Source organism: Balaenoptera ricei, chromosome 16 (genome assembly GCF_028023285.1).
Source record: "Balaenoptera ricei isolate mBalRic1 chromosome 16, mBalRic1.hap2, whole genome shotgun sequence".
Taxonomy (NCBI): domain Eukaryota; kingdom Metazoa; phylum Chordata; class Mammalia; order Artiodactyla; family Balaenopteridae; genus Balaenoptera; species Balaenoptera ricei.
In genome coordinates, this window is record NC_082654.1 from 16,740,842 (window position 1) to 16,754,567 (window position 13,726).

General features: G+C 36.0%; 1 protein-coding gene across 2 annotated transcripts in view; it reads right to left on the reverse strand.

Annotated features, from left to right (window-relative positions):
* The window catches only part of NHLRC2 (NHL repeat containing 2), a 53,974-nt gene that overhangs the window by 38,443 nt on the left and 1,805 nt on the right, over nt 1–13,726 (reverse strand). For both annotated transcript variants that reach the window (XM_059899948.1, XM_059899949.1), the window contains exon 2: nt 12,051–12,203. In XM_059899948.1, coding sequence (XP_059755931.1) covers nt 12,051–12,203 — 153 coding nt within the window. The remainder of the gene's footprint in view (nt 1–12,050; nt 12,204–13,726) is intronic.

Sequence of the window (13,726 nt, forward strand, 5' to 3'; positions counted from 1 at the left end):
GATTAGAGACCTAAATGTAAGACTGGACACTATAAAACTCTTAGAGGAAAACATAGGAAGAACACTCTTTGACATAAATCACAGCAAGATCTTTTTTGATCCACCTCCTAGAGTAATGGAAATAAAAACAAAAATAAACAAATGGGACCTAATGAAACTTCAAAGCTTTTGCACAGCAAAGGAAACCATAAACAAGACGAAAAGACAACCCTCAGAATGGGAGAAAATATTTGCAAACCAATCAACGGACAAAGGATTAATCTCCAAAATATATAAACAGCTCATTCAGCTCAATATTAAAGAAACAAACACGCCAATCCAAAAATGGGCAGAAGACCTAAATAGACATTTCTCCAAAGAAGACATACAGACGGCCACGAAGCACATGAAAAGATGCTCAACATCACTAATTATTAGAGAAATGCAAATCAAAACTACAATGAGGTATCACCTCACACCAGTTAGAATGGCCATCATCAGAAAATCTACAAACAACAAATGCTGGAGAGGGTGTGGAGAAAAGGGAACCCTCTTGCACTGTTGGTGGGAATGTAAATTGATACAGCCACTATGGAGAACAATATGGAGGTTCCTTAAAAAACTAAAAATAGAATTACCATATGACCCAGCAATCCCACTACTGGGCATTTACCCAGAGAAAACCATAATTCAAAAAGACACATGCACCCGAATGTTCATTGCAGCACTATTTACAATACCCAGGTCATGGAAGCAACCTAAATGCCCATCAACAGATGAATGGATAAAGAAGAGGTGGTACATATATACAATGGAATATTACTCAGCCATAAAAAGGAACGAAATTGAGTCAGTTGTTGGACGTGGATGGATCTAGAGACTGTCATACAGAGTGAAGTAAGTCAGAAAGAGAAAAACAAATATCGTATATTAACGCATGTATGTGGAACCTAGAAAAATGGTACAGATGAGCCGGTTTGCAGGGCAGAAGTTGAGACACAGATGCAGAGAACGGACATATGGACACCAAGGGAGGAAAACTGCGGTGAGCTGGGGATGGTGGTGTGCTGAATTGGGCGATTGGGATTGACATGTATACACTGATGTGTATAAAATTGATGCCTAATAAGAACATGCAGTATAAAAAAACAAACAAAACAACTAAAAAAAAAAAAAAAAAAAGAACATGCAGTATAAAAAAAAATAAACAAACAAAACAACTAAAAAAAAAAAAAAAGATACGTGGGCAAATGAAAGCGACAGGAACACAAAGGTGTGATCCTGGTAGGTAGGATCTACCCGACAAGGTAGATTTCAAGCCCCAAAGCATTAAACAGCACAAAGGAAGAAACGTTTTAATGTGAAAATCATTCACAACGAAGATAAAACAATTAGGAATATCCATGTACCAAGCAATAAAGGAAGCAACTTATTGCTTCTATTTAAAAAGTTTTCTATTTCTGTTCCAGTGGTTATTTCCTATTAATACTTTTTAATCATATTATAAAAGTGTTAATCCCCATTTTTTATAACCTTTTACTATCTGGCCTATCATTTTTAAATGGCATCCTTTACCACTTATTACCTATACAATAATCAATAGTCTTCTGTTTCCCCTCTCTTCCTTCCATCTTTCTTTAGTTGCATTCTTTCTAATTTTCTCAGAATATATGATTTTATATTATTCTTCTACTCTTGGGTGATGGATTTATTGATTTAGCTAAGTTGGAATTGTTTTCCAGTATTCTATTCCCTGCCTAGCTCTGGGTTATCCTGGACCACAAGATATTATGTGAGAGAACTGGAAGGTGTTAAAGGCAGCAGCAGCCATATCCTCTCTTGTTGGAAGACTGGTGCAGGGCACCAGGTGCTACTGCAGTTTACACACTCTGTAGCTCATCTACTGGCTCACCTCAGTGGTTGTGGGGTAGCAGCTGGGCCCTGGCAGCTGCACCAGCTCCTGCCAGATCTCCTCCCTCAGCTTTTGCAACTCCTGGGCCAGGCAAGTTTTTAGCTCCTGATGAAGGGAACAAACTTATTTTTCTGGTCACCTCATTATTTAAATTGGAAGCTTACACAGGTTCCAGTTCATGCGTGCAGACTGTAGTTTACCCTTGATCTCCCCTACTTCTTATCCATCTTTCCTTTTCAACTGCCTGAACTTCTGACTCCAAATTGAGGCATTAGACACAGAAGCAACAGCTACATACATGTAGACTAGTTAACCAGCTCCCACAATTACATAAGGTCAAGTGCCTTTAACAAATCCTTATTATTTCTCCTTACTCCTAGTGGCCCTTCTCCTCTGATCAAACTCTGACTGATTCACCAAAATGCCTCATCCTCGTTGGTCACAGCTCTACAAATACATGTATGAAGTCTTCATTCATCCGTTTGGTGTTTCCTTAGTCACACCTGGTTAGAATCTCCCTCAAGTAGATTCACCAAAAAGGGCACATGGGCACAGTATTCTCTGAGTTCTTGGACATTCAAAACTGTCTTTCTAGGACTTCCCTGGTGGCACAATGGTTAAGAATCTGCCTACCAATGCAGGGGACATGGGTTCGAGCCATGGTCCGGGAGGATCCCACATGCCACAAAGCAACTAAGCCCGTGTGCCACAACTACTGAGCCTGCGCTCTACAGCCAGCGAGCCACAACTACTGAGCCCATGTGCCACAACTACTGAAGCCTGAGCGCCTACAGCCCGTGCTCCGCAACAAAGAGTAGCCCCCGCTCGTGGCAACTAGAGAAAGCCCGCTCGCAGCAACGAAGACCCAACGCAGCCATAAATAAATAAATAAATTTATAAAAATAAATAAAAACTTTCTATAACCCTGATTGATTCTTGAAAGGCAGCTGCTTAGATATAAAATCCTTGGTTTGTACTTCCTTAAGATTCTTAGAAATGTTGCTTCACTGTTACCTTGCTTTGTATGTTATTTGTGAAAAGTCTGTCCAGTTTAATTTACATGTCTTTCAAAGTCATCTTTTCCTAGAGGCCCTGAGGACTTTTTTTTTTAAACATCTTTAAAGTGTAATAGTTTTACTAGCATACTTCTTAGGCTGTTCTGGGTATTTTCCCTGGTATCTAGTAGGCCCTTTCAATATGTAGATTTAAGGTTCCTTTTATTTCTGGAATGTCTTCTTAGATTCTAATTTTAGATATTAGTTCTGGTCAGTTGTTTCAATTTTCTTCTTCAGTCTCCAAAGTAGTCTTATGTTGGATCTCTTCTCCCAGTCTTCCAATTCAATCATTTACTCTCTAACCCTTTCTACTTTTTTTTTTTTTTAAGCTCGTTTTCAGTCTCTAAGTCTGTTTTTATATCCCTGCTTTAGCTCAGTGCCCCTTATAACATTTTATATGAATTTATTATCCCTTGGACACCCTGTAATTTAGTCTTCATCTCTAATATTATTCGGACTTTTTTCTTCTATTTCTTTTCTGGTTCAATCAACACTCATTTCTTCCTTTGTTTTGGGGTGGGGCGTGTCCATTTGTTTTTAGTTTTTACATTTCTGATTCAAGCTTTTTCATTATTCCCAAATACTTTTAGAGGATATGTCATTCAATATGGAGGACTGTGTTATAGTTTCTGTCAACTTTTTGATTAAGTGAGAATTTTCATCAGCATTTCAACTTTGAATCACATTTTCAGCTTTTTACAGTTTTATATGGATGTGGTCTGCTTTTTAATAATCCTAATCATTTTTTGGACAGAGCTCCTAGTTTGAGAGTGCCCTCTTCTGACAGTCCCCCTTTTCTGTGCAGTCTCTTTTCAGATAGCGCCGCTGGAAGAAGGAGTTGATGTGTATATTCTTTTGTTTCTGCAGCATCCTTAACTTTTCCCTCTTATCTTCTTCGTTCCCTTCAGTAGACTGTCTCCAAGGGAAACTACACACACCTCTACATATCTGATTCTCTTCCAGAAGCAATGCTTCTCTGAGGCTTCTGTTCCCAGTCCCACTCTTTCAAGAGCAAGTACTATGTTCTAGTATATCCAAACCTGTGTTCAGTATTTTGCAGTTAGTGTTGGAGTTTCTCTTTCTGCAGGTAAGGGGATTACTCTGTTTGTGCTTTGCCTAAGTCCTCTGAACCACTTTATTTTTTTCATGGAGTCTTTTAAGCCTCCCCCATTTCTGTTCTCAGCACCTGCTGGCTAGTAGCAGCAGGATCTTTAATGGAATTAAGTTTATTTCACAACTTACAGGTAATTTGAAGCCCATGATATTCTCTGTCTCCTAGTATTGCTGAACGTAGGATCAAGTGTGGTTCTATTTACTCTCCCTGTTGTTTTTATGTTTGGGGAGCGGGGGAAACGGACATGGGGAGATTCAAAATTAGGGAGCCACCATTCCCTCCAAACCCAGAAGTAGCAGAGATAGGTTTTTGTTTTTAACATCAGGTTTATTGAGATATAATTTAAAGTAATTTTGTACTTTGATAATTTGTTAATTGAGTAAATAAATATCACTGAGTCCTAAAACCAGCCTCTAACTTAATGGAGAAGAACTAGAAGTTTTCCAGTAAGATAAGGAACAAGGCAGAGATGTCCACTGTTTCCACTACTATTTAACAGTGAGTAGGAAGGGTGGTAGTAGACAACAAAATCAGACAAGAGAAATCAGTTACAAGCGTAAGAACTGGAAATTTTCTTTGCAGATAATATGATAGTATGTTAGGGAAACTCCAGAGAATCAATTACAAAACTAACCCAAATAATAAAAGATTCAGGAAGTTGTGGAATATAAAATTAACACACAGAAATCAATAGACTTTATATACTTACATAATACCCAGTTTTGGAGGATATAATGGTAAACAAAACCCCATTTACAATAAATAGCCATAAACATATGAAAAGACTTGTTCAACTCCACTCTAAAATGCAATTTAAAACTACACCGAGATACCATTTCTCATGTACTAAACCAGTAAAAATGTAAAAATATGTCAACACATTTTACTGGCGCGGCAACAGGGAAAGAGACACCATACACTGTTAGTAAGAATGCAAACTGAGGGAATTCCCTGGCAGTCCAGTGGTTAGGACTCCACGCTTCCACTGCAGGGGGCCCAGGTTTGATCCCTGGTCAGGGAACTAAGATCCCGAAAGCTGCGTGGTGCGGCCAAAAGAAAAAAAAAAAGAATGCAAACTGGTACAGTCCTCCTGGTACGGAACACGGCAGTATCTAACAAAATTGTATATACATTTAACTTTGACCCAGCAATCCCACTTCTAGGAATTTACCCTTAAGATATACTACCAGCAGTACAAAAATGTATCCGCAAGATTATTCAGTGTTTGTAACTGTTAAATATTAGAAACAAAGTAAGGGCCAATACATAGGATAGGAGAGTGGCTGAATAAATTATGGTACACACATACACACACACAAAGTACTATGCAGCTACTAAAAATAACCAGGAAGTTCTTTATAAACTGATATGGAGTGACTATCAGGAAAACTTTCACATGATAAAAGTGAAGTGCACAAAAATGTCAATAGTTATGTCAGTTTTTATGTTAAAAAAAAGAAGAACTTTAAAAAAAGAAAAAGAATGGGACAGAAAGAATGAGAAGGTAGGAATAGGCAGAAGAGATGGGTGGATGGATCTATACTTTCTGTATAGTTCTGACTTCCAGACCATGTTATAATTTTGCATACTCGAAAACAGAATCAACAGAAATGGAGAAAGGGGGCCTAAAAATACAAACAGAAACAAATGAATCTAGCTATATTTCCAATGAATAACATAACCTCATGGGGGGTGAGAGGGACTAGTTTAAGTAATTTTTAAATTAGTTGAGAGAGACTGGAAGCAGAGACACCCCACTAGCAACAAGCACGTCTAGTGCCCAGATCTTGGTTTCTCAAAACCATTCCGAACGTTCAATACTAAAAGGAATGAGAGCTCCTTGGAGAAGTGGCTGATTCAGAGATGGGGCTGGGAAAGTACACGATGAACCCGGAAATATTTTGTTGTGACAAGTAAAGAAGTGCTCAGAGAATGATAAGGACATGTCAGAAGGACACAGGTGATAGCTTGAAGGGGATCCCATTAGTCAAATATGGAAAATTTGAAAATCAAAACAAATGATTGATGATTTATAATAACAGATTAAAAAAGAAACCATGAGTTGAGTCCAAATACATTTTATATATATAATATATATACACAATATATATCTTATTACTTCAAAAAATGTATTTTTTTCCTTTGGTCAATATATCCCAACACTTCTTTGAAAAAGTGATGACTGAGGTGAGATCTAAATGATGAGAAGATGTTAACTGTGTGAAGAGAGCAAGTGAGGAGATTTCAGGGAGAGAAAACAACACATTGAAAAGTGGGACAAGACAGAGACTGAAGAAGGTAAGTGACTAAACACAGAGAACAAAGGGGAACATGGGACAAAACAAGAATAAGCATACAGATAGGGTCAGTCTTGTAAGTCATAATAAGGATTGAGATCTTTTTCTTAAAAGCAATGGAAGTCAGATGGAGAATGAAGTGCAAGTCTCAAAGATACTTCAAACTAAACTCATGAACTTCCCCTCCAAATGTCCTTTCTACAGCGTTTCCTGTCACCAAATGGCACCACCGTCTTTCCAATTATACAAGCCAGAAACCTACCTAGGATATCTCTGTAATAACCAACCAGCCCTCTCTCATCACCCATAGTTAATCCATGACGGAGTCCTATTGATCTTATCATCTATAACGGGCTAAGCTATTATCTTATCTCACAGGGAGCACAATAGCCTTGTCACCGATCCATTTCTTGTCCACTAATTAGCTGCCCACCCAGGAGATGAACTGATCTTTAAAAAACACAAATCTGATCACATCACCCTCTGGCAGAAAATCCTTCCTAGGCTTTCCCAATGGAAAACCACATGCAAAAACCACATCTCACCTCTCCAGCATCTTTTTCCACTCTTCTTCCCCTCCCTCAGGGTACTGTAGCAACCAGGACTTTCTTCAGTTCGTCCAGAATATCATTATTCCTCTTGCTTTAAAGCCTTGACACATAGTGTCTCTCTGCCTGGAACGTTCTCACCTAGTAAAGTCATACCTGTTTTTTAGATCTCAGCTCAATTTTTACTCTTAAAAAAGCTTTCTTTAATTCTTCCAGATTAGAGTAAACCTCACTATTTGTTTTCATAGCAGTCTGTAATTTTCCTTCTTAGCACTAATCAGAAATTATAAAAATATTTGTGTGGTTATTTGATTGTAAGTTTTCCCCTTGTTAGACTGTAATTCCTATTAATTATTTAGGGACCATACACTGTTTTATCATTTACCAGCATAGTGCCTCATACATAATAGGAAATGAATGGACAGGACATAAATACTGAAGAAACATATTTGTACGATATATAAACCACATCATATTGTCTAAATAGAATATCTATATTGATCTACATACAAGGACAACTGCCAAATAGCTATGCATCTCCTTTTTTCAGTGTCAACAACCTTAAAGTATACAGAAATTTTTCTTAAAATATTTTGCTTGTTCTGTTAATCATACACAATAAAAAATAGGATGTAAAAGATTCTTCCCTTTATGGATCTTTTGCCAACACATGGATCAAAACTACTACCTTTAAAAATAAAACATGGAAAGAAGAAAAAGAAGAAAGAGAGACGAGAGGGAGAGGAAAAAGAAAGGGAAAGAGAAAAGGTGACACCAAATAAAAAGAATAACTGCTTCTAAAATATTAGTAATAAAATAACTTTTTAAAATCATTTAAGAAACTTCAGGGAATTCCCTGGCAGTCCAGGGGTTAGGACTCCGTGTTTCCACTGCAGGGGGCATGGGTTCGATCCCTGGTCAGGGAACTAACTACAAAGGTCTTATTTTTCAGAAACGTATAGACATATAGATACAATTATGCACAGTAGTATATAACAAATTTATATATAGTATATATAGCAGACAGTATAGTTTAATCACAGGCAGTATAATAACTTAGTTCAATGCAAAAACTAAAAATATTTAAGGAGTTTTAGATGTTACAAAACCTGTAAGTTGAGGCATTTTGAGATCTAAAAGACGAGCATGACTTCACTAGGCAAGAAAGGATGAAGGCAGGTCACGGAGGCTAGAACACCCCGAGGGAAGGGAAGAAGGATGTGGAGAGATGGAAACATGAAGTAAAAAAATCAAAATCACCCGAACACTAAATAAAAGCAGAGACCAGAAGCAAATATGAATTTTTTTTAAATTTCAAAAACTGACATTTCCCTGTGTCTACATTAAACACTCTGAAAGTTTGCCATATATCAGCCAATATTTTCGTCATACTTTAACTATTTAAGAACAAAGAATAATCAGTATATGGGGTGCTGCAAAAAGGAAGTGTGAAGTGTGTACAAAAAAAAGTTAACATAGCAGGCCCCACTACTATTCTTTCAAAGATCTGCTTACAGGCTGGTCCTTGCCTGTATTTCGGAAGCATTGCCATCATTCCCAGAACTGATGAGAGTAGCTCACAAGGTCTAAAGTGCTGGGTGTTGTCTCTAGTGAGCTTCCCTGGTTGGCAACATCCAAACTCACTATAACAGCTCCTTGCTGGGGGAATTAAGCACCTCTTACGCGACTCCACCGAGAGGACTCGGCTTGCTCCTGGTCTCCCCTGGATTCAGCCCCATGCGTTTTTTTCCCTTGGCTGATTCTGCTTTGTGTCCTTTTGTTGTAATAAATTATAGCCATGAGTACAGCTACATGCTGAATCCTGTGAGTCCTCCTAAAGAATTATTGACCTGGGGGTGGTTTTGGGAACCCTGACACAGAGTAAAATTGTATATTGACTCATTAAATGGTTTAGTTTCCCTATAAATTAGAAATACATTCTTCTAATTTTTAATAAAGTGAAAAATAGCATATACCACATAACAAGAATACCAGCGTTTATTCAGCAGTGTTATGGCATTTAGGTTTTTAAAGTCTGATTTAATTATATATTAACACTCACCTAGCAAACACATTTTAAAATATGCCAAGTTTTCCTACTAGATGTTTTCTTATAAAACAAGTGCTTTTCCTTAGATGATAGCCATTGTGCTAAATTTGGGTATTATATATCATTAATGTATCCAGCATAAACAGGTAAAAGAAATTAGAAACCCTCAAGGAGAAACCAGAACCATTCATTACTATTAAGTATCTTTTTACTTTTGCTTTAGATCTTTGGCATTTATAATTTCTTTTATGCTATTGTGAAAGTGATACTGGTCACCATTACAAACCTGACTTTAAAAGCTGTTTACAGAGGAAGGAGACTGAGTATTAAAGTGGGTTTCTTTCAGAGTGTTTTTGAATTAAAATGCACTTCCTCACTCAGCTGAGCATTTCCAGCTTACTGATAAAATGAACTGAATATTTCATGCAATAAAAACAGGCTGCTGAATGTCTCTTCAAGAACATAAATAGCATTGCTGAAGATAAATTCAGAAACATATCAGACAGTAATAAAATAAGACACAGCATCATGATAAATTAGGAGATTGGAATTAACATACGCATACTACTATACATAAAGTAGATAACTAACAAGGACCTACTGTATAGCACAGGGAACTCTACTCAATATTCTGTAATAACCTATATGAGAAAAAAATCTGAAAAAGAATGGATATATACATATATATAACTCATTCACTTTACTGTACACCTGAAACTAGCATAACATTGTAAATCAACTATACTCCAATAAAAATTAAAAAAAAAAAAAGACAGCAGCAAGAAAGCAAATTTAGTGACAGCCTACTGAACTTTCATATGATAATCTCTAGGTATGCCTGTTTTTGTGAATATGAACTGAACTTATCTTCTAAGCGATACAAAAATCTTCTATTTCTAAGTTACCAGCATCTTCATACAGCAGAATAATGAAGTAGTGTTTCTTTGAAATTACAATGTTGAAACCACTTACAAAGTATTTTACTTTTCAGAAGTGTATTTATATATTAAAAAGTTATTATTTTTTGTCACAACATGTTATAAAAATATTTTCAGTAAACTGGTAAAGAGATTGTTAAGGATCCATTCTAAGACGCCAGTGAATTTGCTTCAGGTATGGGGTTAACCAATTAAGTTAAACAGTCCATTAGGGGTGATCTTAAGTAGGAAATGGTTAACTTTAGGATTTTTAACCCAGTCTGTAAGTGCCATTCTGAAACACAAATCGTACTGTCATCCTCCTCTTAAACAAGTAAATCAAAAACAACCTTAAACATCTTTGTACTTTCAATGGATGAAAAAGTCCATTAACTTGACTATTAAGAACGTTATACGGGGCTTCCCTGGTGGCGCAGTGGTTGAGAGTCTGCCTGCTGATGCAGGGGACACGGGTTCGAGCCCTGGTCCGGGAGGATCCCATATGCCGCAGAGCAACTAAGCCCGTGCACCACAACTACTGAGCCTGCGCGTCTGGAGCCTGTGCTCCACAACAAGAGGCCGTGACAGTGAGAGGCCCGCGCACCGCGATGAAGAGTGGCCCCCGCTCGCCGCAACTAGAGAAAGCCCTCGCACACAAATGAAGACCCAACACAGCCAAAAATAAATTAAAAAATTAATTAATTAATTAAAAAAAAAAAAGAACATTATACAAAGCCCTTCATAACGCTGTCTGAACCTTATCTACCTTCCTCTCCTTTAACTTTTCCCAGGGGCCCCTACAATCTTGCGACACTAAACTATTTACCACTCTCCAAACCTACTCTTCTGTGCTTCCCTCCTTGTTTACCTGTCACTTCCTCAGCCAGGAGTGTCCCTCCTGCCCCATTTTCATTTTCAGCTGCACTCTTGCTCATTTTTCAAGTTCCAGCTTAATTGTCTCCTTCTCTTGAGAAATATTTTCCAAAGCTTCTAGGCAAAGCAAGTTACTCCTTTCCCCATGTTCCATAATGCTTTAATTCAACTTTGTTACATATTTCCCCAGCAGTTAGAGTACCCTGCACATAATACATACTCAATAAATGTATTTATTACATGGACTTGAACAAGACACACAAGTATCCAAAACCTAGGAGATAATGAAATACTCATGTTTCTTAAATATAGATGAATTTTTGAAAACATGGTTTAGCTATTGGGAATATTTGAGTTCTTGGTAACTCTCATCAATAGGCAATTCCAATATACAGCCTGTTACAATTTAAAAGCATCTGAAGTTTCACTTGCACTGAAGATTTTACCCAACACTCCTTTTTTTTAAACTAAGTTTCAAGAAATCCTTCATTTTTGTACATGTATACTCTATTCTCATCTTTACTCTCACAAGATCAGTGACCCCCCTCTTCTTTTTAGTCACTGCAAAGAGGACAGCTTCAATTAATTTAAGCCTAATTAAATGGAACCTTTAATTAGTTTCATTTATCCCATATGCTCTTTTTAGAAAGAAGTAAACAAGAAAAAAAAATCTGAAAAAATGCCAAAGTTCTAAAGAAAATATTAAGTATAATCTCTTACATTTTCAGAATTTGTAATACCATAAAAAAGGATTTCCTAGTGTGCTTTGGAAAACATTAACCTTTATAAATAATTTTTAAATAAAGCAGGGTCAAAGAAAAAGTATCTGTTATAATATTTTGCCTTCTAAAGTATTAGTACAGGTAGTAGTTTATGTCACTGGAAATTAAAGGAAGTGTAATCATATTTCCTAATAAGAACTTTAAACCTTTTTATCGCAACAAGAAGAATATAAAATTAGTCACACATTTCATTTTTTCTTTTTTTCATAGAACAAATTTAGGTAAGTCCAGATATACAAAATGACCTTTTTAAAATACTTGATCATGAAAAAAGTAAACTATGTCCTATCTTTAAAGAAAAACCATAGACTAAATGCTGGTTCTTTAGGAAGGCAAACCATTATCACTAAGCTTAATTCTTCATGAAAAGGTACATGGAGTCCTTAATTCATAGATTAGAAATTACTTTAGAATCATTGAAGTCTTGCCAAATGTTTCATTCTCCTATGAGCAAAATGAGTCAGCTACTCTTTCAGTGACTATGCCAGGACAGACTGTTAGAAACCAACTAAAGGGTAGATACCTTTATCAGAGTATGTGTGTTCTAATGCATGAAGATCAGGCAAAAGGTGAATACAGTTTATGCAGCAGTAGGTGAAGAAATCAAGGACGACCACTTTTCCACATAGATCCTTGTAGACAGAAATAGATTCTTCTGTGTTCAGCCATTCTAATCCTGAAATTTACACAAAATAAAAAATGATTAAAGGAAATGATAATTTACTTAAAATTTTCTATTAAAATGTGAACAATTATTATTTCTAAGGAAGGGATTGGCAGGGCAGGAAGGGAGTGAGGAGGTAGGAGATGGGAAAGCTACTATTATGAGACAGTCTGCAAATATAGTAAGAAAAAGCTACTAAATTCTTTCAGAAAGGGTATATTAGTCTGTGTGTGAAAGGAAGTAAGATTAACACATTTAGGTAAAAATAAGAGGAAATATCAAATATTAAAAGGACTTAAGTACATGATTAGGTACAAATGGGCTACTGAGAATGAAGGTCAACCTTAATAATAAACTAAATATCAAGAAACTGTGTTAAAATATAAGGATAAACATACAAAATACCTAAGCCAATTTCATAAGAGAAAGAGCTGAAATGCTCTGGATTTGAGTGAGACCTTAAATACAAAATATTTTAAAAGCAAAGTTAAGCAAAACACACTGCTATTATTACAGATTTCATGGAAGCAACATTAATATTGAAGAAGAGCATGTTCCCTTCCCTCCAAAGAAAAGAAAAACAGAATCTCATTAATCTGTGCTTTTGTAAATTAGAATTTATAATTACTTGACCATGATTTACAATTTTAACTACACACTATGAAGAAAAATTTTGTTAAACAAAAGTAGATTAAAAGTACAGCATCTCTGTTTAACCAATTTAAGAAAACAAAGATAATGAGTTTGTTGCTTATAAGTCAATAAATGCAGCTACTAAAAGTATTAATTATAACTTGAAGCAGGTATTTGGAAATATTTTATAGAAACTGAAAGCCAAAGCTGGGTGGAACAAATGAATAACAGCTAACAACTAATAACAGCAACTGAAGTTACTCAATTAAAACAAAATTCTTAAAAAAAAAAAAAAATCTGCAAATCAAACTAATACTTCTGCCAATTAGTCACACCTAGTGAGGTTTAGGGTACAGTGAGGTCTTAACTATCCATTTTGATAAAGTTTTAATTGTATGCCAGATCAAGTGACCCTATAAAACTTCAAACTAATTATGTATATTTCAAATCCTAATATTAAAATATTTATGAATTTGTCTCAAATTTATTTTCTGTAAATAGTCAAGTGACTTAGATTGGGGAGGCAGGGAAAGTATAATTACATGTCAGTTTTTGTGCTAGGTGCTTACCAGACTTAATAATTCACTTTATAATAACAATAACAATGAATATAACTTTAAAAGCTGCTAACAATAACATTTACTGAGCTCTCCTATGAAGTAAGAACTTTAGATATATTATATAGTCTGCATAATAAACCTGAAAGGTAAATAATTGCTTCCATTTTATAAGTGAGGAAAGTAAGGCTTGGCAAAGTCAACTAACTTGCTCAAAATCATGCAACTGACAAATGGAATACTTGGGATTTAATTCCAGGTCTGTCTGAATCCATCCATTATACCACACTGCTTCCCATAAAACATGTTTCTTTGAAGAAATTAACAAAGCACAGTGTTTTTGAG